This window comes from Schistocerca cancellata, chromosome 11 (genome assembly GCF_023864275.1).
Source record: "Schistocerca cancellata isolate TAMUIC-IGC-003103 chromosome 11, iqSchCanc2.1, whole genome shotgun sequence".
Lineage (NCBI taxonomy): Eukaryota > Metazoa > Arthropoda > Insecta > Orthoptera > Acrididae > Schistocerca > Schistocerca cancellata.
In genome coordinates this window covers 141073005-141100858 of record NC_064636.1, presented here as the reverse complement: position 1 = coordinate 141100858, position 27854 = coordinate 141073005, and the positions used below count along the sequence as shown (strand labels likewise).

General features: G+C 43.6%; 1 protein-coding gene across 1 annotated transcript in view; it reads left to right on the top strand.

Moving 5' to 3' along the window:
• The window catches only part of LOC126108355 (ankyrin-3-like), a 45936-nt gene extending 21087 nt beyond the window's left edge, over positions 1-24849 (top strand). Inside the window, exons 2-4 of the mRNA XM_049913569.1 lie at positions 2958-3531; positions 7742-7888; positions 24462-24849. Coding sequence (XP_049769526.1) covers positions 2969-3531; positions 7742-7888; positions 24462-24849 — 1098 coding nt within the window. The 5' untranslated portion in view covers positions 2958-2968. The remainder of the gene's footprint in view (positions 1-2957; positions 3532-7741; positions 7889-24461) is intronic.
• The last annotated feature ends 3005 nt before the right edge of the window (positions 24850-27854 follow it).

The window sequence follows — 27854 nt, the reverse complement described above, 5'->3', positions numbered from 1 at the left end:
CATGTTAATCAACGACGTGGAAAGAAGTCCCCTCTTAAGAAAAACGAAGAAAGACATTGTTCTCTAACAATCTATCCAGAGTACGATATATTGTCTTAGAAATATTGGATAATGGTTGGTTGTCTATTCAGAAAATACTGTCTGAAAAACTAGTGTTTCGTCGATTATTTGACTATTTCTGGACCAGTTGTTGGTTGATGACGACCAGATGCCATCAGATATGTGGAATTGCAGTGGAAGGCCCCATCACATCGAAAACGCCTCTGAGGGGTGGAAGAAAGTGATACATTAATATCAAAAGCTCAGCCAAATTAATATCGAAAGCTCAGCCAAATGTTTACTCATTAACAAAAAACCTTCGAGAGGGTGTAGAGTGCTTTCGCTGATTAATTTCTAATTCGGATGGAAAAAGAATAAAGAAGTCTGCAATTCATACTGATGAGGCGACTGTAAAGATTCCAAATTGATGGCACCGTGAAATCGTTTCTGACTTGTGTGACCCACACACGGAAATTACACTGTAGGTGGAAACATCACCACCATTGGAAATTACATAAATATTGAAAACTAGTTTAATGCACGTCGTACTCATTGGAAAGCTTGTAAACAACTTTAATGATGGACGAAATGAGACCACTTCCTCATGGTTTTCCTGGGAAACGACACACAGACAGCTAAATACCTGTTGCAGTTTGTGGAACATTCGGTAATGAAGACCGGTAGGGCTACCTTAAAGGTCATGCCTCTCCTAGGGCACCATCACGGCACTCCTATTGAGAGAGACTCTATGAAGAAAAACCTGTGTGGGTGGACAGCAAACAGAAAACCGGTGCAGAAGACACAAATGACAAGCAGCCACGTCCACGCATTCGTCCTTCGTCTGCAGACCTGCTGCAGACCACTGCACGGTGTGTGGTCGAACCACTGTCCTCCCGAATGTGAGTCCAGAGTGTCTCACCGGCGCGCCCTGCATACCCAGTCCACTACTTGCATTTCACGCACGTTTCTCTGTCGGTTACACGTCGCAGACACGCACGAAGATTCTCTCTCCAAAATATGCTGAAGGTGATAGGGACCATGGCTCTCTGTCTACTAATAATTCAGACGCGATCCCGCTCAGTATCTTGGCAAATTTGTGATTACCTAGAAAACCGTTTGAGTGAAAGAATCTGTGAAATTTCAGTGTAAACTACAGTCGCGTTGCGAGTGTCACAATAAAGTAGAATACTACACAACTGATCTTGGGATACATTAAAGATTTATAAGACAATGACGTCTGTTTCTTAGACGAGGAACATGTCGATGCTCGAAGACTGTATGGAAATGTGAACGGCTTTACAGCTTTTACCACTTCGTTTATTGACTTGCAGCAGCACTCGGATGTAGGAAAATACGGTAACAATACCTGTAAACAACAGTAAAAAGTCGTTAATTATGCGATTACAACGCCAGCGTCAAGAGTTTTGAGCCTGTAACATTGAGTGCATAAAAAACGACAAAGCTATATAAAACGGAAACAAGTCTCCAACTAACTAATGAGGGATGGGAAAGGAAGACTTGGGTTGGTCGGGTGGCTTCCAGAAGCCTGCAGTGTACGTGTTGGCCTGCGACCCTGCGTTGACGTCCGGCGCTACGCTCTGTACAGCACTGCCTCGGCGTCTCCATCCACGTCGAGCTGGCGTGACAGAAGCCTTGGGACGAATTCTTAGGCGCTCTCCTGGCACCGCAACGGTCCGGCAGACGTCTTTCGCTGGTGGAATGGAGATGCTAATTCGGCACGATTCGAAAAAAGTGGACGCCGTTCTCGCGAAACCCACTTGTCTGAATTTCGGAAACCAGTTTACACTGTAGGTTGTGGAACTATTTCACTGACTCCGTCGTTTGCCCCCTCATACGACCAGGAGAGTCAAGAGTGATGTCGGAGCTGTGATAGAGCTTACTTTGGTTTAGCCATGACGTATCTGTCATCTAATAAGTATCCGAACGTTCTGTGGGGCAAAGATGCTATACAAACACGTCCACGCCAAAAGGAGATGCAAATATATATTTGTGCGAAAGTTCCACAACACACGTTCTGGAAATGGAGGCAACGAGTTTCATTTCTAAACTGCTCAACCTGGAAATACCTTGGTGCACCATAGCTCGCAACAATCGGATAAAATGGCGACATGATTTATGATTGTATTATGCAGCATTCTTTACCACGGAGGTGGGCGCTGCATCTTTTTCTTAAGAAAGAAGACGCAGATATCAATCTGTTCAAAGGAGAGTTAAACATACCAATGAATTTAGACAGTTACAGTGGTTCAAAACGGTTCAAATGGCTCTGAGCACTATGGGACTTAACATCAGATGACATCAGTCCAATAGAACTACTTAAACCTAACTAACCTAAGGACATCACACACATCGATGCCCGAGGCTGGATTCTAACCTGCGACCGTATCAGGCGCGCGGTTCTGGATTGAAGCGACTAGAACCGCTTGGCCACCATGGCAGGTCAAGTTTAATCGTGCCTACCCTGAGAAATTCACCGAGGAAACTAATTTCTGCATTACATGTGCATTGCTTCTGATGAGGAGTCACGGATCTGAGGAACCTGAGATAAGGAGGAAGAAAATTTTTCTCAGAGGTGCCACGAGCTTGGATTTAGGGCTGAAAGAAGTTTGTTGCTTTGCCAATTTTTTTGCTATGACATAAATAAACCATCTTTTAAATGAGAACGATAACATTTTTAGAAGGTGAAAGCAGTCTATCGTAGCACCGTGCTGGTAGTTACAAACTTTAGGTGATCACGAAGCAGTACGGACCCTTGTCATTTGAAGGAAACTGGTGACGTTGCAATTGATTTAGGGTGTACAACACTTTAACAGCTGTTGTTTCATACAAGTATGCATGCGCCTCGTACAAGTGCTGAGGGTGCAGTGCGAGGGCTGCTCAGTGGCACTGTGTTTCAGGACCACCCACCATGTCGGCAGTTACGGAGGTTCAGAACACCACAACCGAGGCCCTGGCCGCCCTGCTAGACGGGGGTGAAGGCTCCCTGGTGACGCTGGTGGCGGGCGAGACGAGGGTGGCGGCTCACAGGGCCGTGTTGGCAGCCGCGAGCCCCGTGTTCGAAGCGATGTTCGCGCACGACATGCTGGAGGCCAGCTGCGGCCAGGTGAGCATCGACGACGTGGAGGGCCCGGTGCTGAGGCTCCTGGTGGCCTACACGTATACCCTGCGGGCCCCCCAGCTGCCCGACACGGCCCCCCAGCTGCTCTCGGCGGCCGACAAGTACGGCTTGTCGGCCCTGAAGGCTGCCTGCGAGCGGCAGCTGATCTCACAGTTGGCCGTGGAGACCGCAGCGGCGACGGCCGTCAGGGCAGTGAGGCACTCGTGCCCGGACGCCACCAGGGCTGCCGTCGGCTTCATAAAGGACCACCCGCAAGTGATGGCCACGCGGGGCTGGGCGGACGCTGTGCTCGAGTACCCGCAAGAAGTCATTGAAGTCAGCAGTATGCTCGGTGAGCCACCAGCAGAAGCCACGTAAGCACGATTCCCTTTTTGGCAGTGCTAGTGTGAATTTGATGTCGTCCTAGCTTTGTTCGTCCTAGCTTTGCTCGTCCCTGCTTTGCTCGTCCCTGCTTTGCTCGTCCCTGCTTTGCTCGTCCCTGCTTTGCTCGTCCCTGCTTTGTTCGTCCCTGCTTTGTTCGTCCCTGCTTTGTTAATGTCATCTACTTATTGATCGTCGGTCACGATGCTAAGTCTCTCACTGTTTCCACTTCTTCTGCTTCTTATCAATTTCGCCTTTCTCTGATTTACTCTGATTCCATATTCTGTACTAATTAGACTGTTCATTCCATTCAGCAAACCCTGTAATTATTCTTCACTGTCAGTGAGGGAACCAGTCATCAGCAAATCTTATGTCATTTCACCCTGAATTTTAATTCCACTCTACAATCTTTCCAATATTTCCGTCATCGCTTCTTCAATGTATAGATTGAACAGTAGGGGCCAAGGATTACATCCCTGTCTGACACCCTTTTTAATCCGAATACTTCATTCTTGGTCTTCCACTCTTATTTTACTTTCTTGCCTCTTGTACATATTGCAAATTACTCGTCTTTTCCTATAGCTTACATGTATTTTTGTCAGAATTTCTAACATCTTGCACCACTTGATACTGCCGAACACTTTCTCCAGGACCACAAATCCTATGAACGTCACGGAACTTCAATTTTCTTTTCCATTCTCCTGTGTATTATCCTTGTCAGAAACGTGGATGCTTCAGCTGTTAAGCTGATTGTGCGATAATTCTCACGCTTCTCTGCTCTTGCAGTCTCACAAATCGTGATGATTATATTTCTCTCAGTCAGATTGTATATTGCCAGACTAATACATTCTATACACCAGTGAGAATAGACCTTTTGCCACCTCCCCCAGTGATTTTAGAACTTCTGATTGAATGTTGTCTATACCTTATGCCTTCTTTGATTTTAAATTTTCCAAAGCGCTTTTAAAATCTGATTCTAATCACCAATATTTTCCATACCGACACCTCTTTGTTCTTCTGTCACGCCATCGGACAAGTTGTTCCAATAAGAGAGGCCTTCAGTGTACTCTTTCCAACTATCCGATCTCGCCTCTGTATTTAACACTTGAATTCCCATTGTGCTCTTAATGTTACCACGTTTGCCTCTAATTCCGTGGAAAATTGCTTTGACTTTTCTATATGCTGTGTCAGTCGTCCCAAGAATCATTTCTTCTTTGATTTTTTCACATTTTTCGTGCAGCCAATTCACCTTAGCTTCTCTGCACTTCCTATTCATTTCATCCTTACGTGACATATTTCTCTATTACTGAATTTTCCTGAATATTTTTGAACTTCTTTCTTTGATTGATCAACTGAAGGATTTCTTATGTTTTCCATTGTTTCTTCGCAGTTAGCTTCTTTGTACCTACGTTTTTCCTTCCAACTTCTGTTACTGTTGTTGTTAAAGATATCCATTCCTCTTCAACTGAACTACCTATTGAGCTGCTTATTATTGCAGTATCTGTAGCCTCAGAGAACATAAATCTCATCTCTTGTTTCCTTAGTACTACTGTATTCCACTTCTTTGTACATCGATGGCTGCTCACGAGTCTCATAAAATTCAGCCTACTCTTCATCACTGCTAAATTGTTATGACTCTATATCTACTCCTGGGTATGCTTTACAGTCCAGTATCTGATTTCAAAATGTTTGCGTGACAATAATATAGTGTGACTTCAAACCTCCCATATTTCGGTCCTTTTCCAAGTATACCCCCTCGTCTAGTGATTCTTGAATAAACTATACCAGCTATTACTAGGATAAATTTACTGTAGAGCTTAACTAGCCTTTATTCTCTCCTATTCCTATTATCAAGTACATATTCTCGTGTAACCCTTTCTTCTACTCCTCCCCTACGATCGCATTCCAGTCCCTCCATGACTATTACATAGTACTGAATTACCTGTTCAATATCCTCACTTTTTCTCTCTCTTGACCTTCAACTTGCGATGTCATCATGTATACCGGAACTATGCATGTTGTAGGTTTGCTTTTGATTCTCAACAGAACATATCTATACTCACTTTCTGTCCTGCCTTTCTATTGATATTGAATCCTACTGCTGTTGCTACTACCCTATTCTCATGTGACCAGAAATCCGTTTCTTATTTTCTGGCTTCCCAACCACATTTGAACTCCTCACTTTCCAGCTCCCGAATCATAGAATGTTATCCTTTCGTTTGTTACTCAACCTTTTTCTCGTGATCACCTCCCTCTTGGGCCTCCTCGCCTGGAGGTTTGAATGGGGGACTAGTCTTTTGCTAATGGAGAGACTGTTATGGCTCTTTTTGAATAACATGCCACATGTCATGTTGATGCACGTTATGTATCTTTATGCAGTGGTCCTCACGTTGTTGATCATTGCCAATTCTTCATCATTTAGGAGCAGTTTCAGGCCTCAAGGGAAAGAGAGTGCCCTGAACCTCTGTCGGCCCCTCTGCCCTCTTTGGAAAGGCTGTTCGCTGAAAGAGGGTGACACCTGATGCTGGAAGTCTTCAGACATCAATGCTGATTATTCGTATTCAAAATTCAAGTGATAGTGAGGTTCAAACCTGGGCTGAAGACTTTCCTGATTACCCAAAGAGCGGGGTATGACTCCCTGAGATGAGATGTCCAGTAAAGCAGGAGCTATGAGCACTGGGGCTACTCATGCACACTGGGGGCAAACAAGAAGAGAATGCTCCAGGCAGCACAATAACATTGTCACACTCAATGCTGTGACTTACAATCACATTTCCTTCTCGTCTCTGTTCAGCTATCGCCCTGAATATTTTCCGTGCATTCCCTTTCACTAAACAGACAGGAAATCTCTGCCCCCCCTGTCTTGTTTGAAGTTCCCTGTGGTGTTACCAGAGGTCGTCCAGGGAATCGTATCAGGTTTCCTGCTACTGGGATACAGCGGATTATATTCGCTGTCCACCTACAGGTGTAAGACATATCTCCCACAACGTCAGTATTGATGTGACGTTTTCATCCAGCTATCATTTGTTGCCTCTGTCTCTCGGATACATATGCTCCATACAAGTCTACTTTGTTTCCTTTTCAATTAAAAAAAAAATCCATATTGAATAAACTACAGGTTACTTCACAAGTTGTAAACATTATCCATCAGATAAAATTGCATACACTGCGTAACCCATTTTTTCCTTTTAATGGTGGCCTCTACTGCAAACTGCTCAACACGAAAATTGGTGTTTAAGAAACACATCACCACTGCTGTCTTTTCAATGAATCGAATTGTGGAGACATTACATGCATATATATAGTTCTATTTGCTTTACTCAAATGCAAATTTTGAATATACTCTTGATAACTTTTATAGCATAGCTCTTGTAATTCTTGTCCATCTTCTTCATTCCCTTGGGCTTCACATCAAACAGCCCTTGCATATCCATGACCGTATAGTTTCAACAGTAAGTTGATACCCCAACTTACCAGTTTGTTTCTCTATCGCTGGATCTCTGCCTCTCTCTCTCTCTCTCTCTCTGCCTTTGCCTCTCTCTCTCTGCCTTTGCCTCTCTCTCTCTGCCTCTCTCTCTCTCTCTGCCTCTCTCTCTCTCTCTCTCTCTCTGCCTCTCTCTCTCTCTCTCTCTCTCTCTCTCTCTCTCTCTCTCTCTCTCTGCCTCTCTCTCTCTCTCTGCCTCTCTCTCTCTCTGCCTCTCTCTCTCTCTGCCTCTCTCTCTCTCTCTCTCTCTCTCTCTCTCTCTCTCTGCCTCCTGTGATATAATTCAGCATCCATACATCCCTCCAGTGATATAATTCAGCATGCATACATCCCTCCAGTGATATAATTCAGCATGCATACATCAATTTTCAAATTACCGCACAACCAAAAGTAGCAGCCAGTTGACTTTAACTGCTTCTAAATTCTGTCTGATAGTTGTTCTGTCAGGGCAGCAAAATTGTTGGTCCTTATGTTTGGGATTTGGTTTGTGCTTCATTGTGAACAATGTGTTGTTCTGCATCTTAAGCTACGCCAGTGGAGAATATAGCAGAAGTAGTGCAGAAAAAGACCAGTTAATTGGTGGTACAGTCACCTTAAGTGACAGGCTGGTGTTGTTGGCACTGTGTGTTCTGTTGCCCCGGTGGACAGTCCCTCAGCTGTACCGCCTGCAGTGAGCCCCTGTGTGAACACGCCCACCCACACAGTGTTTCTCTGTGCAGCTCGCCGACCGACACAGGGGGCGGGCCCACCCCCAACTCTGACCGTCAACCCCACAGCGGCCACAGCCGGACTCCTGCTGCAGCTGCGCCTCCCACATCTGCCCAACACACCCCTCCACCTGATGACGCAGCCGTCTCTCGCTTCCGGTGAGTTGTGTTGCCACACGTGCCCAAGTCTTACCCTCACAGTACTGCTTATTTTGGCATTAACCAGCCGATATAGTAAATAAAATAAAATACAGATTCCTTAAGTTTTTGGATAGAGGTTACAGTTGCCATTAAACATTACTCCTTTCTCACTTTTTTGGCTATGATATTTTGAAGACTGAGCACATATGCAGAAGATTTCTCGTTCTCTGTATTTGCCGTGAGAATTACGTTCGGTTCAGAGTCACTCAACTGTAGTTATGTAGGAAGTGTCCCATTCAAATTATACCCATTTCCAAATTCTTTATGTATTGATGTGTTTAATCTAGATTTTGTTTTTAGTGACGTTTGTGTGTCTTACAAATTGATTCTGAAGTAAATGGGTGTGGATTTTTCACACAATTCCACTCAACAAAACCTATGTGAATGGTTGTAGATATAAGTTATTGAAGACACTCGGGAAGAAATGGCGAAAGAAAGGTAAACAGAAATACAAGTAAGAATGACAAAGTTAATATTTAGTACAGTAATGAGGATACAGCTTGTTTTGAGTATGGCTTAAAATGTAATTCGAATATTCCTTAAATGGTTCTCTGGTCGGTTACATCTGTAGTGACTATTGGAAATCTGTGCCGCACTGTAACAGGAACCCATATTAGCTGCTTATTGCAGGCAGTCTCCTTGAGCAGTAGGCTGCCTGAGCACACCTCATCGACACTTGCTCTAGAGTTTATCCACTTTTGGGAAGAGTAGCAAGAGGGAAATTGAATCGGTGGATGTGTTATCTTACTTCAGAGGATGTACATCAGAATCTCTGGTGGTAGTGTTAGCAAATCATGGGTAAAAAACATCATCCACAATGGTAATTCCATCTACGCCAGCAAACACACTCAGCTGGTCTAATGGTTGAGGTATCTGCTCTCGAGAAGGGAGAAATGCAGTGGGTGTGGCTGAGTGGAGATGCGTACAGCACTGTATGGCTCGTCACTCGTAAACAAACTCCTGTATTCGATGGAGGTCACCAGGTGTGATGAGTAGTGGATTTCATTCACCGAGGAGAAGTTTTGCATAATTCTATGGTATAATTAACTATTATTTTTAGAAAAGGGCAACCGACGTGGGCAAAGATAGTTGGTCCTACTGAAAATATACTGCCATCTCAAAGTGAACTGACATGTTTGCAAGATGACTCAATGTTGTTGTTGTGGTCTTCAGTCCTGAGACTGGTTTGATGCAGCTCTCCATGCTACTCTATCCTGTGCAAGCTTCTTCATCTCCCAGTACCTACATCCTTCTGAATCTACTTAGTGTATTCATCTCTTGGTCTCCCTCTACGATTTTTACCCTCCACACTGCCCTCCAATGCTAAATTTGTGATCCCTTGATGCCTCAAAACATGTCCTACCAACCGATCCCTTCTTCTAGTCAAGTTGTGCCACAAACTTCTCTTCTCCCCAATCCTATTCAATACCTCCTCATTAGTTACGTGATCTACCCACCTTATCTTCAGCATTCTTCTGTAGCACCACATTTCGAAAGCTTCTATTCTCTTCTTGTCCAAACTAGTTATCGTCCATGTTTCACTTCCATACATGGCTACACTCCATACAAATACTTTCAGAAATGACTTCCTGACACTTAAATCTATACTCGATGTTAACAAATTCCTCTTCTTGAGAAACGCTTTCCTTGCCATTGCCAGTCTACATTTTATATCCTCTCTACTTCGACCATCATCGGTTATTTTACTCCCTAAATAGCAAAACTCCTTTACTACTTTAAGTGTCTCATTTCCTAATCTAATTCCCTCAGCATCACCTGACTTAATTTGACTACATTCCATTATCCTCGTTTTGCTTTTGTTGATGTTCATCTTATATCCTCCTTTCAAGACACTGTCCATTCCATTAAACTGCTCTTCCAAGTCCTTTGCTGCCTGTGACAGATTTACTATGTCATCGGCGAACCTCAAAGATTTTGTTTATTCTCCATGGATTTTAATACCTACTCCGAATTTTCCTTTTGTTTCCTTTACTGCTTGCTCAATATACAGATTGAATAACATCGGGGAGAGGCTACAACCCTGTCTCACTCCCTTCCCAACCACTGCTTCCCTTTCAGGTCCTTCGACTCTTAAAACTGCCATCTGATTTCTGTATAAATTGTAAATAGCCTTCCGCTCCCTGTATTTTACCCCTGCCACATTTAGAATTTGAAAGAGAGTATACCAGCCAACATTGTCAAAACCTTTCTGTAAGTCTACAAATGCTAGAAACCTAGGTTTGCCTTTTCTTAATCTTTCTTCTAAGATAAGTCGTAAGGTCAGTATTGCCTCACGTGTTCCAACATTTCTACGGAATCCAAACTGATCTTCCCCGAGGTCGGCTTCTACCAGTTTTTCCATTCGTCTGTAAAGAATTCGCGTTAGTATTTTGCAGCTGTGACTTATTAAACTGATAGTTCGGTAATTTTCACATCTGTCAACACCTGCTTTCTTTGGGATTGGAATTATTATATTCTTCTTGAAGTCTGAGGGTATTTCGCCTGTCTCATACATCGTGCTCACCAGATGGTAGAGTTTTGTCATGACTGGCTCTCCCGAGGCCATCAGTAGTTCAAATGGAATGTTGTCTACTCCCGGGGCCTTGTTTCAACTCAGGTCTTTCAGTGCTCTGTCAAACTCTTCACGCAGTATCTTATCTCCCATTTCGTCTTCATCTACATCCTCTTCCATTTCCATAATATAGTCCTCAAGTACATCACCCTTGTTTAAACCCTCTATATACTCCTTCCACCTTTCTGCCTTCCCTTCTTTGCTTAGAACTGGGTTGCCATCTGAGCTCTTGATATTCATACAAGTGGTTCTCTTCTCTCCAAAGGTCTCTTTAATTTTCCTGTAGGCAGTATCTATCTTACCCCTAGTGAGACAAGCCTCTACATCCTTACATTTGTCCTCTAGCCATCCCTGCTTAGCCATTTTGCACTTCCTGTCGATATCATTTTTGAGACGTTTGTATTCCTTTTTGCCTGCTTCATTTACTGCATTTTTATATTTTCTCCTTTCATCAATTAAATTCAATATTTCTTCTGTTGCCCAAGGATTTCTATTAGCCCTCGTCTTTTTACCTACTTGATCCTCTGCTGCCTTCACTACTTCATCCCTCAGAGCTACCCATTCTTCTTCTACTGTATTTCTTTCCCCCATTCCTGTCAATTGTTCCCTTATGCTCTTCCTGAAACTCTCTACAACCTCTGGTTCTTTCAGTTTATCCAGGTCCCATCTCCTTAAATTCCGACCTTTTTGTAGTTTCTTCAGTTTCAATCTGCAGTTCATAACCAATAGATTGTGGTCAGAATCCACATGTGCCCCAGGAAATGTCTTACAATTTAAAACCTGGTTCCTAAATCTCTGTCTTACCATTATATAATCTATCTGATACCTTTTAGTATCTCCAGGATTCTTCCAGGTATACAACCTTCTTTTATGATTCTTGAACCAAGTGTTGGCTATGATTAAGTTATGCTCTGTGCAAAATTCTACAAGGCGGCTTCCTCTTTCATTCCTTCCCCCCAATCCATATTCACCTACTATGTTTCCTTCTCTCCCTTTTCCTACTGACGAATTCCAGTCACCCATGACTATTAAATTTTCATCTCCCTTCACTACCTGAATAATTTCTTTTATCTCGTCATACATTTCATCTATTTCTTCATCATCTGCAGAGGTAGTTGGCATATAAACTTGTACTACTGTAGTAGGCATGGGCTTTGTGTCTATCTTGGCCACAATAATGCGTTCACTATGCTGTTTGTAGTAGCTAACCCGCACTCCTATTTTTTTATTCATTATTAAACCTACTCCTGCATTACCCCTATTTGATTTTGTATTTATAACCCTGAAATCACCTGACCAAAAGTCTTGTTCCTCCTGCCACCGAACTTCACTAATTCCCACTATATCCAACTTTAACCTATCCATTTCCCTTTTTAAATTTTCTAACCTACCTGCCCGATTAAGGCATCTGACATTCCACGCTCCGATCCGTAGAACGCCAGTTTTCTTTCTCCTGATAACGACGTCCTCCTGAGTAGTCCCCACCCGGAGATCCGAATGGGGGACTATTTCACCTCCGGAATATTTTACCCAAGAGGACGCCATCATCATTTAATCATACAGTAGAGCTGCATGTCCTTGGGAAAAATTACGGCTGTAGTTTCCCCTTGCTTTCAGCCGTTCGCAGTACCAGCACAGCAAGGCCGTTTTGGTTAATGTTACAAGGCCAGATCAGTCAATCATCCAGACTGTTGCCCCTGCAACTACTGAAAAGGCTGCTGCCCCTCTTCAGGAACCACATGTTTGTCTGGCCTCTCAACAGATACCCCTCCATTGTTGTTGCACCTACGGTACGGCCATCTGTATCGCTGAGGCATGCAAGCCTCCCCACCAACAGCAAGGTCCATGGTTCATGGGGGGGAGATGACTCAATAGCTGGTGGATTTCAAAATAAAGTATGGAGCAATTTATGCTTCAGTAACACACACACACACACACACACACACACACACACACACACACACACCTGGGACCAACAGCAGTGAGACTCTTAGACATGCCTTTTGAAATTAACCAGAGCAGAATGCAATAAGCTATTGTATAATACAGAAATTTCTCCCCTATACAAAGGGAAACGTGGGAGCCAAACAAGTAATTTAATGTGGATAATGTGGCAGGAGTCTTTTGAATGGACTTGACTTATTCCCTTTTAATAGTTTCCACAATGAAACATTGTCTCAAAATGTGGTAGAAAGCCCAAAGACATTCTGGTCGTATGTAAAGTACACCAGTGGCAAAACAGTCAACACCGTCACTGCGCGATAGCAATGGAAATGTCCCTGATGGTGGTGCCACTACAGCGGAGTTACTAAATACAGTTTTCCTTAATTCCTTCACGAAAAAAGGCAAAGTAACTATTCAAGAATTCGAAACCAGAACAGCTGTTAGCATGAGTGACATAAAAGTACATATTTTAGGTGTTGTGAAGCAACTCAAATCACTTAAGAAAGGCAAGTCTTCTGGTCCAGATGGAATACGAATCAGGTTACTTTCAGAGTATGCAGACACAATAGTGCCTTTCTTAGCAATCATATACAACCGTTGACTTGATGAAAGGTCTGTTCCTAAAGAATGGAAAGTAGCACAGGTCACACCAATTCTCAAGAAAGGAAATAGGAGTAACCTATTGAATTACAGATGCATATTACTGACCTCAATTTGCTGTAGGATTTTGGGGCATATGCTGTACTCTAACATTATGAGTCATCTTGAAGAAAATGGCTTTTTGATACATAACCAACACAGATTCAGGAACTATTGTTCTTGTGAAACACAGCTAGCTCTTTATTCCCATGAAATAATGAGTGCTGTCGCCAAGGGGTCTCAGACCAATTCCATATTCCTAAATTTCCAGAAGGCTTGTGAGGAATGGTATCAAATGAGACTGTTACAGGGTGTATACGTCCCGGGACATCTGGAAAAGACTCGGGAATTTTTTCATCCGGAAGAAAACTGGGAAAAACCTGGGAATTTTTTAGAAATCTGGGAGTTTTTCATTGCTTTTGTTTTCAGTTAATTTTTTGTCATTTTGACTGTTAAGAACCGATACTCTAACAAAGGGTATTACTGTATCCCGCTACTGCAGAATAATACTGCATCTACAAAATATGAATGAAAGAATGAAACTTAAATTGCAAAGGAAATGTGTCATATATATATATAATAAAACACAGTGCTCATACAAGCGTCTGCCAACAGCAAAATGTGTGAAAGGCTGTAGGAAGACAATGCAATGCTTCGTAACAACAAATTACCTCTGATGAGCATGACATCACAACTGTTTACATCAGATTCATTTAAGCAGTTACGAGTGGAATCACACGCATGTGCAGTTGAGTCGCGTCTGAGTAGTACCTTCTCCCGCTTCTGGAAACAGGAATGTCGCTGTTGGTTGTGTACGCAGCAAACCGGAGTATCTGAACCGGGCGGCAATTTCGGAGGTGAGGGGGGGGGGGGAATTCGTATTTTTGAGGAAAAATAACCTTGTTTCACAAAGCAGCTAGGGTGGCGCCACCATCTAACCGTCCAGTATTGACCTGGTACGAAATATCATAGATCTGGGGCTGATGCGCAGAGCTGTTTGACTTACAGTGGTTTGGGGGGGGGGGGGAGCTCCACGTGATGTGTGTTTACATTTAGTGATTTTGCTGTTTCCTCTTCGTTTACTGTTCTCACGCGAATGGAAAAAAAAATGAATTCTGTCGTTGGGAACTACCAAGTGAATTAAAATACATTCACATAATTACGGAAGGCTAAAATATGTTACTAGTTCCAGATTTTAATATAATATCCAGCTTTCTGACTGTCAAGCATTAATCGCCTTGCTTAACAACGAAGTTATTTTTGTCACTTTGCTAAAGAAATTCAGCTTTTATTTATCTTTTCCACTGAATCAGCCAGTTTGTTTGAAACGATGTGTTTAATTCCACACTATCGGTTGATTCAACTGTTTGCTCCATTTCAAGTGCAAGTTTTCATTTTTTAGCACGTATGGCATTATGCCATAATAAAGAACCAAACATGTGACAATACAGTGCTGGTACTTCAAGAAAATTTACACCCCGAAAAGCACACTGAAAAGCTTAATATCAGATCGAAGCCCACTTCGTTTGGAATCTGGACATACGCATGTTCACTTCAACACAAATTATTCATTTCAGTATGGTTCAAGAAATTCCGGGTCTCTTGTAGTATCCTCTGATCCCTTGTTCCTTTTATGACATAATGTAAGATGTTTTAATGTTTTGCTCATAAGAACATACGGGCTTCCTACGTCGTCATAGCTGCGCAAGCGCGGGGACGCTTCTTACCTGAAGCTCTCTGGCAGCTGCTGGAACAAATCTATTTCTGACAGATCGAGGGGAAATATTACGAATTGTGGTTTGAACATCATTATCTTCAAAGTAAATTTCCTTTTACGCAAGATGAACTGTTGTTGTTGTGGTCTTCAGTCCTGAGACTGGTTTGATACAGCTCTCCATGCTACTCTATCCTCTGCAAGCTTCATCATCTCCCAGTACCTACTGCAGCCTACATCCTTCTGAATCTGCTTACTGTATTCATCTCTCGGTCTCCCTCTACGATGAACTATGTGCGAAAATTTACGATGAATTTCTTAAATCGGAGAGGGTTTGGCTCTAATTTAAAGACCAACTCTTTGATGACAAGCTATTTAGAAAAATTTCGAACCCAGAACATCAGAGATTTATGTTGGTGTTAAACATTTTACTGGCATATTGTGTGATGTATCTTAAAGTGCAAATGTGCAAGAAAGATAGACATTATATGTGAAAGCTTAGCTTCTCTTGTAGCTTATTAATCTTCGTGACAAATATTATATTTGAAAGCTTTGCTTTTCCTGTACCAACACTATGTAATTAGTTTAAACCATTAACTTGTCCAGTTTGTGTTTTTGCCCTAATTGAGTGATGTTGCTATTCGCTGACTATATCACGTGTCCTATGTTCTGAATACCTGCTGTCATCAGCTGGCGAGATCACGTGACATGAGCTGTGACTGCTTACAAAAGCGCATAACAATGTCCACTTCAATGCTTCGGAACGTAACATGCAGTGTTTTGTGAAATTCGAATTTGTACTTTTGTAATACTAAAATATGCAACGTATATGTTGCTGCACATCAAAGAACTTCCCAAAACGTGTTTTTCCCCCCTGTGTTCCCTTTTCTCAAGTACCGGGAAATTCTAATCCGCTGTATAAAACCATAACCATTCAAATCATTGATAAATTTTACAGTTCTGAGGGAAAGTATACTCTCACTTAACACGGAAAAAGTGTATTTTCACCTGGGAGAAAGTTTTTTTCACCCGGAGGAGTGTGTATTTTTAATCGGAAGATCTGGGAAAAATCCGGGAATTTTTTTCCTTCTGTGCGTAGACACCCTGCATTAATCAAATTGGGTGCGTGTGAAGTATCGCCTCAGTTGTGTGACTGGATTCGTGATTTCCTCTCACAGAGGTCACAGCTCAGATAGACGGCAAAACATTGAGTAGAACTGAAGTGATATCTGGCGTTCCACCAGGTAGTGTCAAAGGCCCTCTATTGTTTCTGATTTAAATAAATGGCCTATGAGATAATCTGAGCAGCCCTCTTCGATTGTTTGCAGATGACACTGTAATTTATAGTCTACTAAAATCATCGGATGATCAATTCCAATTACAAAATGAACTAGAGAGACTTCTGTGTGGTGCGACAAGTGGCAATTGGCACTAAGCAAAGAAAAGTGCAAGGTCATCCACATGGGTACTAAAAGTAATCCGATACATTTTGGGCATACGATGAATCGCACAAATCTAAGGGCTGTCAATTCAACTAAATACCTAGGAATTACAATTACGAGCAACTTAAATTGGAATGACCACACAGATAATATTGTGGCAAAGGTGAAACAAAGACTGCACTTTGTTTGCAGAGCACTTACAAAAGGCCACAACGGCATTTTATTAAATTTCGATACATTGGAAACTACATTTTAAAAATACGAACAGTCATAAACAAGTTCTATAATCCCGCAATTGAAGCCTGTTAATTCCCGTCGTGCGGCTATCAAGATGGAAACCCTTTCCCAGGAGTCACCTCAGTACAGGTGACAGTGCCGCCAACACACTGCCCTTTTATACCTTGCATACGCAATACTGCTGCCATCTGTATCTGTATCGCTATCCCATGACCTTCTGTCAGCTCAGCCTGTCTCTGCCTGGAAGCACCAGGGTGGTTCTACAGCGCAAAAGACCTGCTGTCAGTTAGAAATTAGAAACTGCTCGAAATTGTACGTAGACGGAATAGATTTTAAATAAGCTAAACATTTATTCAAAACAACTGATGCCTTGTCATCCACAAACTAAATACTTTCCTTAGTGAAGTGTGGTTTCACATTTTAATGAACAATATGGTCAAATTGCACACCATCGACTGCTAGACACATTTGGAATAGCTGTTTGAGAGAGAGAGAGAGATGAACTGGACAAGCTACATTGGATGATACGTCGTTGTGTGGTCTGGCGCGCATCATCTGACACACCTGGGGTTGATGTCAGACTCTATCTTTCAGTGCTCCCCGTAGAAAGAAATCCATTTGAGTCAGATCAGGGTACCTGGCTGGCCTTTGTACTGCAGCATTCCGTGCCATACAACGGCTGGGAAACTTTCCATTCATTGGTCACTGGAGCAGGGGAGGGTCTGGGCAGCGGCCGTGTTCGATCCACATACACTGTCGCTTGTCCACGGAACTACCTCTAGAAGGACAGGCTGGATGTTAGTTATGTTAGAATATGTGCATACGTATTTCTATTTAATCACCCCGTGGATGAAGTGAGGTCCCATAATGCAATTTCGTATCGTGCCAATTGATACATTTATAATAAGAGCCTGGTACTTCTGATGATTTTCAGAATCGTCTGCCATGCACTGCAGCGCAGAAAGACAATATTTTAAGCCACGTTCGAAATCACGTCCTCAGGAGTTCCCTGTGGAGTGTCAGATGGTAAGGGTGGCATTAATGTAAATACGAGGTGGGAGTGACACTCGTCTGCTGACCCCTCGTTCCTCGGCTGTACGTCTGGTGCCACTGTGCCAACTGATAGGCATCGCAGCCAGAGCAGCTTCCTCCAGTGCCCTGTCGGCTGCAGCCTTCGCCCTCGTCCTCTGTGTGACGTCGAAGCTGCCTCTTCGCACTACTGACCTAATAATGTGTGCAAGGGTCCGGCGCGATGTACGACGACGGAAAGGACAGACATTCCAGTTTCGACAGAATTTGACATTCGCCATATAAAAGTAGTAGTCTAACTTCGCCTCATTAGTGTACACGTCTGCATGCAACGTAAATTGTACCAGAAATGACCTGCATATAGACGACACAGTTGCTTAGTAGTTCTGCAGTGCAGACAAGTAAACAGTGGAGGGGTCTGGTACAGTGGCGTAGCCTAGCCTGGCCGTGTTTTGTTTACAGCGGAGTACCGTGTGTCTGAAACCTCGTGAGCGAGCGAGCTAGCGAGTGCCCACCCTTCCTACCCAGCTACGTCACGAGCTGCTTCTACGCGATATTCCAGAACAGGGGGGGGGGGGGGGGTCACGGGGGGCACTCAAGCGAAAACGCTTGCTATTGGGTGGAGCGCCGTGACGTCACGACGAGGACCCTGGCGCGGCGCAGCCGTGTGCTTAGACGGCAAGTGCGCCGCACCACAGACTCGGTGCCATGTTACTCGTTCACTTTACTTTTGCTTTCGTTCGATACGCATCTGTACAAGTCAAAACAAGGGGCACGACAGGTTTTGTACACATTAACAGTAAATAGATGATAAATAAGTTGAAAAATAACTCACTCGTTTGATGAAGAAACAGATATGAATGTAGTCTGTTTCTACTGCCGTTTATCAGACAACGATGCAATCCATAACTGCTTCGTCTTTGCGGCACATTTCTTCATTGCTTCCAACTTTGCTCCTTGATTGAGATGCCTAATCCTTACAAATATTCTCGTTTTTATGTAAGGAGTAATAACTGCTTCATGAACCTCAGGAAACTTTTGTTTTGTAATAGACCACAGAGACTTGACGACATTTTTTTGTTTACACAGTCCATTTCCGTGAACAGCAGCAAATTCTTCTTCAAACAGCAACACTGTTGTTTTCCCATGCTGCCATTGGAGTGTAAAGACCACCACGAGATGTAATTGATATCCAGTCTGCAGCATGATCTCCTTCACTTTTTGCTCCTGGAAAGCCCAGTGATTTATCAATGTTGTGGCACTTAAATGCAATATAGCCTTCAATGTATTTTACCGCATCTGGAAGAACATTTGAGGTTACAGAGTCGTCCCCCATTGTTACTAAATGTCACTAAATTTTCTTCCACATTCACAGTTTCTGGGATTTCTCATAGTGGCGCTTAGTCAGCAACATTTACACAGAGCTCACTGGTAATGAAACTTGGGGATGCAGGATCCGTGTCGACGTCACATTGGGACGACTCCGTGTTTAATTCTTTAGTAACTGGCGTGTTCCCAGAGAGAGAGATATCACTTGCATTACCCGTCAGTATAAGGATACGTATCCTGTTCCTTCCTTCAAAAGGTGTAGGATTGTTATGAAATATACCTAATCCTCATACCCTAGGAAAAAAACTTTCCACGCAATCTTGATTCAGTCTACAAGTTAATATATAGCTAACTTACACACTTTTCATACTTTCGAAAAGACCAAAGAGAGAGATTTCATTGAAGTTATAAAACCTTTTTGGAAAGGCAACATTCTTTCTTTGTCACCAACGCGCATTGCTGGACAGATGTCTAAGAATCTGTTCAAAGTATTTTCTCAAATTGAGAGATTTATTCCAAACCCACTACGCAGGGATGAGCATTCATATTTTGGAACTCCAGAGTTCAAGACATCAAAGACGTCGTTAACGAGTTCAATAAAATTACTTTCAACGTCTTTATGGAGAATATACTTCAAAGCCTGAGCTGTTTGTCGTGAAAATAGTCGCGCTGCCGTCTGTACATTCTGCCTTGCTTGTCGAGTTACGTTTAAGTGCGCTTCAGTAATGTGGTGTGTTATCGTTAAGTCACTCTTCTGATGCTTTAAAAGTTCCTGTAGAGCTGCCCGAGATATTTTGGACCCATCACGTAGCGTAATGCCTGTATCCAAGAAACGATTCAGTAATAACTTTAACCGATGTGGTACATCGAAGAAAACCTATACACTCGTGGTGTCGTCTGCTTTATTTACGAAATAAGTTCTCTCTGTATCGACAGACAGTTCCTTCCAAACTTTTATATTTTTTCCGCCCATGTCACACGTCACAGCAACAACACCGATTCCTGATTCCTCAACTGCCTTAATGATGCTCTGAAGCAAATTACTGGTCATCACAGTGTCGAAATCATAGTAAACTGGTGGTTTCCACTGCTTACACAACCCACGTATCGTGCAAACTTGCGCATTGGAATGTTGTCCGACTACTACGTCTTCAGATGAATCGTAACATATCTGGCCATCAACATTGATTCCGTGAAAAGTCAGAACAGCTTGTCTCTCTCTCTCGAGTAGTAAAAGTGTGTGACTTGGCTTTCAATAAACACAGGATATCTTCAAGAATACTCGGTCTGCTTTTAAATTCCTTCGTCCATTTGTGAAGGGTTGCCCTGCACGGCAAAGGAATTTTTTGCTTTCGCAAATAAGTGTATGCTTTAGGTGACAGAGCTCTTAAAAGTTCATGCATGGGCCATGTTCTCTGAATTCCACTTTACCCTTTTATTTTTGTTTAATAGGCATCTTATTTGCGCCGGTGTAAAACAATTTGACAATACACTATTTACACTTTTGTGGAATTTGACTTTTTCTTTCGTATCAGATGACTCTTCTGCCCGCTTCAGCTAAAGAACACGTCGGAGATCGTTCGTTAAGTTCAATCTCGGCCCTCAGTTCCTTAATTTCCAAATCCTTATTCAGTGGGTTCATGAACGCAATCTGTACATGTGGTTCGGTCGACTTTTTTTTTCTTTTTCTTTCTTTCTTTCTTTCTTTCTTTCTTTTTTTTTTTTTTTTTTTTTTTTTTTTTTTTTTTTTTTTTTTTTTTTTTTTCCGGTGACACAGTTTCTAAAGCCGTCAAAGCTTGCTTTTGCAAACTTCTTGCTCCACAGCGTTGTGCACGACTTCCAGATGCCTAAGAAATGAATTTGATTTTAATTTTGTTATTCCTAAAATTATTTACCAAGTAGGCCTACTATTCCTAAAATTTTTGACTAAGTACTACGCAACTGCATTAATTTTTCACTAAAAATCAGATCAATTGACAAAAGCGATTAAATATCAGTGGCATAAGCGGCTACAATAGCCTAGTTTGATAAAATGTAAAAATACAGTGTAAGAGGAAATACAGGTATACGAACCCGTAACCTCCAACATGGGAGTCAGAAACCATACCACTACGCTGCAAAGTCAACTGGTCAGCATCAGCTATTGTTACAGAAATAAATGTAAACAAATTACACGAAATATGCTAATTTTGTCATTTGAACTATATACTAGCTTTAAAATAGTTAACATATCGAGAATACTTTAAAAAATGGCTATTTCTAGGACAAATGTAGCTATTATATCCAGGAGGAAAAGCAAATACACTTAAGCAACATTATTTATTGCCTGTACAATATAGCGAGTCATTCACTCCCGTAAAGCAATATAGTAATGCGTCAAAAAGCGTTGCATTTATGTGAATTCATTTGTATTGTGGTAATTTTTCAGTTTCAATTATTGAAAGTGTTATGTATGTGCAGACGTCTTACCCTTTCGTTTGCATCACCGCTTTCCACAATTTCTTGTCCACGCCAGTTCGGAATGTTTATGCAGGGGATTGCTGCTGATGATAACTTCTTTCTTGAAGGTAACCCTTGAAGCTCATTTCTCAAATCCCGTTCATAATCTTCTGGCCGATAAGGAGCTGACCACACACTTGCAGGTTTCACATTCACTTTGTCCTTGCGTTTGCATCGAACCATCCATTCACGTCGCAAGTGCTCATCCTTGGGAAAAACGTGATAAGTAACGTCCGTCGTCGTCTGATTACTATTAATGCAATGTGCCACGGTACCGTTAGAGCGAGTCTTGCTCGTGACTTAGAGGTCTGTTCCAGGTAAATCACATTTCATGCAGTGTCTTACGCTAAACAGCTTTCTTGCAAGGAAAATAATGTTTTTGTTTTTACAGCAACAGCTAATTTGTGTAATGTCAGCACTATTTTTTTAGCCATACAAACGTCACTATGGTTGATCAAATTACCTATTTTGAGAAGCTGCCTGCAATGATGGATTTATTCCCCAAATTTCTTAGTGGAGTTTCTTGGCGGCTCTGGCAAACCGTGTGGTTTATTTTCGGTCGCCTTTCTGATGCGTCCAATAGCGGTAAGGCTGACTTTTGTGTAAACTACAATCCTTTCTTTTTGGGACGGGCAGTATTTGCCCCCAGTTCTTTCTGTGCCGACTCTTTAATACAATCCGTGATTGCAATAGAGGTGACTGAGCCATTTTTACCCCAAAGATCGCAATTCTTTGCATTGTGCAGATTTTCCTGTGATGTGGTTCACTTATCGATCACCTCTGAATAACATATTCGTACATGTCCTCAGAGTATTTGACATGGTGAATTACTGTTGACTGTTGAAAGAGATAGAAACGTATGGAATAGGTTCCCATGTATGTGAGTGGACCTGAGCTCTTAAGTGACAGAACCCAGTATGTTGTCCTCAGTGGCGAGCGTTCGCCAGAGGCAGGAGTGCTCCATAAAAGGGTGGTGGGGCCGTTGTTACTGTCCGTATACATAAATGGTCTGGTGGACAGGTATCTGCGGCTGTTTGCTGATTGTCCCCTAGTGTACAGTAAGATGTCGTCGCTGAATGAGTGTAGGAGGACACAAGGCGAGTTGGACAAAATTTCTAGTTGGTGTGACGAATGGCAACAATCTGTAAACGTAGAGAAATGTAAGTTGATGCAGGTGAGCAGGAAAAACAGACACGTGATGTTGAGGTACAGCAGTAGCGGTGTTCCGCTAGACACAGAGGCGTCGCTTAAATGTGTGAGCGAGAGTTCGCAAAGTGATACGAAATGGAACGAGCATGAGAGGACTGTGGTTGGGAAGACGGGAGGTCGACTTTAGTTTGTTGGGAGAATTTTAGGAAAGTGTGGTTGGCCTGTAGATGAGGCTGCACGTAGGCCGCTGGTGCGACCTATTCTCGAGTACTGCTAGAGTGTTTGGTATCGGCAACAGGTAGAATTAAAGGAAGACAGCTAAAGGACTGACAGCTGGGCTGCTAGATTCGCTGCCGGCAGTTTCGAGCGGCGCAGAGGTATTGCGCAGAAGCTTCAGGAACTCAAATCTGAATCAATGGAGGGGAGGCGAAATTCTTTTCGAGGAATTCTGTTGAGAAAGTTTAGGGAACTGTTTTTTGACGCTGACTGCAGAACAATTCTAGTTCTGGCAATGTACACTTGAGACAAGGCGTGTGAAGATAGGGTGAGAGGCATTATCGCTCATACAGAGGCACACAGGCAGTCGTTTCTCCCTCGCTGAATTTGCGAGCAGAACGGAAAGAGGAAATGACTGCTGTCAGTTAGGATAACTTTCTGTGTGTACCAGTTATTAATTTTGTTTCATATGGTTGCTGCTCCACCTACATTGATTATTTTGAACTAAATGCACCAGTTTTATTACCTCTGTAGTTTCTAGTTAGTATTTCACTTGTCTTTGGAGCTTCTTACTGGCTCTCTCTTGGGATTAGCCTTTGACTTGCATCAGCTGTGGGGAGAGGTTCTCGCGACATCGGTTCAAGTTCAGCAATGCCAGATCTGTACATGTATTTTGATATTTGTAAGTGAACATGCGATAATGAATCAACACTGTCTGTTTCTATTTCTTGCACGCACCTGATTTCTTTCTGGCATGATCTAATTTATGCATAGCATTAGATGCAGGAAATATAGTACATTTTTGAGACTGGTCTAAAGTTACGGTTTAAGTGTTTCTACTACTACTGAAACAGAAATTTTACTCAAGAGCAACATAGTTGGTGTACGTTTACAGTTCCGAAGACCTTTTTAACTATAAATGTAAAGTGTTACGCTGCCTGTAGCGGTGTGTAACTTAGTTTGTGTCCAGAATTTTCAAAAATTGCAAAAAGTTACACAAAGTTAACATGACGGAGGATAGTAGTTGTGCAGGATACCGCCTACCACAGACCATATGGTGGCTTTCAAAGTGTGTAAGTAGATGGAAATGAATGTTGCAGTGGATGTATCTCTTGTTGCATGTGTGTGTGTGTGTGTGTGTGTGTGTGTGTGTGTGTGTGTGTGTGTGTGTGTGTCAGGGAGAGTCTACCTGGTGCCCTTGTTGTATTTGAAATATGTCGACCAACTTATTGTGTACGAAGCAGTGACTTATATTTTTTGTCGGTATGTCAGGAAATTTCCATGTTACTGGTCTGAATCACTTAGCTATCTGGTGAGGAAATTGTATTTCAGTACTTACAGATGTGTATAGTTTCTAGTGTTTTCTTCCTAAGTGACAGAAGGAATTGGTACCCAGAGAAGGTAGTTTTAGGGGTGTGTTTGAATGTAGATGAAGGATTGGGTAGCAACTGCATGCCGAGGTGAAAGGAGGCGGATCTGTGGAGTGAATTACGAGGAAAACCAAATGAATATGTTAAAAGATGGAGTGCACCTATTTTTAATGGCAGATGGCTGAAGTTTTTTTATTATGGGCTAGTTCTGTGGATCTGTCTGTAATACGCTGGTTAACGCGTATCGCAGAAGCGAGATTTCTAGATTTGTGATTTGTCGCTCAGAAGAAGTGTATTCAGAATTGTTGGCAGTTTTGCGGCTGTGACAGTTTTCTTAATTTGGTGTGTGTGTCTCGATAGTAGAGAGTAAGAGTGTCGATGTTATGTGCAGGAGCCTTTCTGATGCAGAGCGAGGGAGGAGGCTGATACAGGCGGCTGAGGAGGGGGCGGTGGAGGAGGTGCGGGCGTTGCTCGCGGCTGGGGCGGACGTGGGGGCGAGGGGCGGGGGCGGGGACACCGCCCTGCACTCGGCTGCAGAGAGAGGCCACGCGGCTGTGCTGCGGCTGCTGCTCTCTGCGGCGTCCGACCCCAACGCCAGGGATCAGTGGGGGTGGACGCCGCTGCACGAGGCGGCATGGTGTGGCCACGCAGAAGCGGCGGCTGCGTTGCTGCAGGCCGGAGCCGACAGGGGGGTGACGAGTAATAGTGGGAGGACCCCCCTGGACTACGCCAGGGAGGAAAACCATCAGGAGATCGTCGAGATGCTAACAGAGCGTTAATACGTGCCACTAGAGAAAATGACATCCTGTACTTCATTGTACAAGATATTAAAATAAAAAATTGAAAAAAAATCACTTTGTCTATTCATTTCTACCTTTCGCAGTCCACACAATCACCCCAGTAACACCACAACTAATGCAACAACAGGAGATATCTGTAAACCAACGTGACAAACCTTCCTTTTGAGAATTCACTATGTAAAACATTTCACAAGCAATTTCTGCAAAAGCTCAGCAACAATTGCAAAATACTCCATCATTTATAAACTCCACTTCTCTCTCCCTCTCTGTCTTGTGTTTCTCGTCCCACATACAGTATTCAAACAGCTTACAAGAATACAGCCGACGTCTCTCACAACTGCCTGTATTTCGAAACGTAAAAGCCCAATCTCTTCCAAGAGACAAATCCGAGAATAGCGGTTGTTGTGTAACACGTCTCCCAGCCGCAATAACGTCACTTCTTCCCAACAGTCTGCTACATTACCTAATTACTGCAAACTATTTGCTAGCAGTGTCTATGGCGCTAAATTACATCAGTGCAAACTGCACCATACACATATTACTGCCATATAATCTGTTCACTTAGAATCTATCTTCACTTCCGATTTCACACCGAATTCACTTATGTGCGTGCACCACACAAGTACTTTTCATGTTTAACTGTAATGTCACATTGGTAGCAGTGCTCACACCACATCATGCTCACACCACCTGCAGCCTTCTTGCCAGCTCACCTTCAAATAAAGACAATTGAAGATCCACCTAAAATCATTCCTCTCCCACACACCTCGCTTGCTGCTCTTACAGAACAAACTACCATCTCTCAGGGAATTATACTCAATCACGTGAGACATGGAGCGATCACTGGAATTATACGGCAGTTTCCCAAAGTACAGTTTTGCATCTCTATAGGTGTTTTGGAAGCAGACCACATTTGGAACATTCATTCCCCTGTCTGCTGTGATACAATTAGACTTTGCATACCCGTGCGTGCATGTGTGACCAAAGTGGCAGACTGCATTCTGAACAAGACCTTCTGTTGCCCTCATCTGGCGGCGTTACACACGGAAGCTCCTTAACATTCTCTACGAGGAAGCAGCAATGCCAGAAGGCAGTATTGACTTGGTGAGTGACCTCCACGGCAATGATGAATACTTCAGGCTCTGCCAGTTGATCCTCAACATAAATAAATGTAATATACTGCGCATACACAGGAAAAGAAATCCACTACTGTACAATTGCACTACTGATCACAAATTGCTGGAAACAGTAAGTTGACCAGCAGTAACTATCCAGAGCCACTCCTACGTGGAATGACACCACTTACTAAGAAACTGCGGCAGATCTTTCTCAGCGATTCCACAATCATATGTTTTGGGCTCCTAAATCCAAATTTCGTGCTTCCTGCCCTGTAGTACGTCGGCTTCACAACGAAAGCCTCAAAATTTTCCGACTTCTCAGATTTTCATGTATTTCACAGACTACGTGTTTCTCAAAGTTGAAAACCCAACACAAAATTAAATTGGACAAACTCTTCTACAACATGCAGCAATCAGCAGAGATTTTCTGACGGCGAGCGGTGACCGCGCTAGAGCATCCTAAAAGAGAAAACGGCGACTCCCCAAAAATCGGATCGCGCCTAACGCCATTCACCTGTTCCACTCTGCTATTACGGCACTTTGGAACGGTAGGGCACGCGTCAGCAGACGGAAAACAGCCCAGAACTCCACCTGTGTTCTTCGCATCGTCAAACACAATAGCACTCACGGCAGACATCCACTGTCGAAACGGACGTCATATACACTCCTGGAAATGGAAAAAAGAACACATTGACACCGGTGTGTCAGACCCACCATACTTGCTCCGGACACTGCGAGAGGGCTGTACAAGCAATGATCACACGCACGGCACAGCGGACACACCAGGAACCGCGGTGTTGGCCGTCGAATGGCGCTAGCTGCGCAGCATTTGTGCACCGCCGCCGTCAGTGTCAGCCAGTTTGCCGTGGCATACGGAGCTCCATCGCAGTCTTTAACACTGGTAGCATGCCGCGACAGCGTGGACGTGAACCGTATGTGCAGTTGACGGACTTTGAGCGAGGGCGTATAGTGGGCATGCGGGAGGCCGGGTGGACGTACCGCCGAATTGCTCAACACGTGGGGCGTGAGGTCTCCACAGTACATCGATGTTGTCGCCAGTGGTCGGCGGAAGGTGCACGTGCCCGTCGACCTGGGACCGGACCGCAGCGACGCACGGATGCACGCCAAGACCGTAGGATCCTACGCAGTGCCGTAGGGGACCGCACCGCCAATTCCCAGCAAATTAGGGATACTGTTGCTCCTGGGGTATCGGCGAGGACCATTCGCAACCGCCTCCATGAAGCTGGGCTACGGTCCCGCACACCGTTAGGCCGTCTTCCGCTCACGCCCCAACATCGTGCAGCCCGCCTCCAGTGGTGTCGCGACAGGCGTGAATGGAGGGACGAATGGAGACGTGTCGTCTTCAGCGATGAGAGTCGCTTCTGCCTTGGCGCCAATGATGGTCGTATGCGTGTTTGGCGCCATGCAGGTGAGCGCCACAATCAGGACTGCATACGACCGAGGCACACAGGGCCAACACCCGGCATCATGGTGTGGGGAGCGATCTCCTACACTGGCCGTACACCACTGGTGATCATCGAGGGGACACTGAATAGTGCACGGTACATCCAAACCGTCATGGAACCCATCGTTCTACCATTCCTAGACCGGCAAGGGAACTTGCTGTTCCAACAGGACAATGCATGTCCGCATGTATCCTGTGCCACCCAACGTGCTCTAGAAGGTGTAAGTCAACTACCCTGGCCAGCAAGATCTCCGGATCTGTCCCCCATTGAGCATGTTTGGGACTGGATGAAGCGTCGTCTCATGCGGTCTGCACGTCCAGCAAGAACGCTGGTCCAACTGAGGCGCCAGGTGGAAATGGCATGGCAAGCCGTTCCACAGGACTACATCCAGCATCTCTAC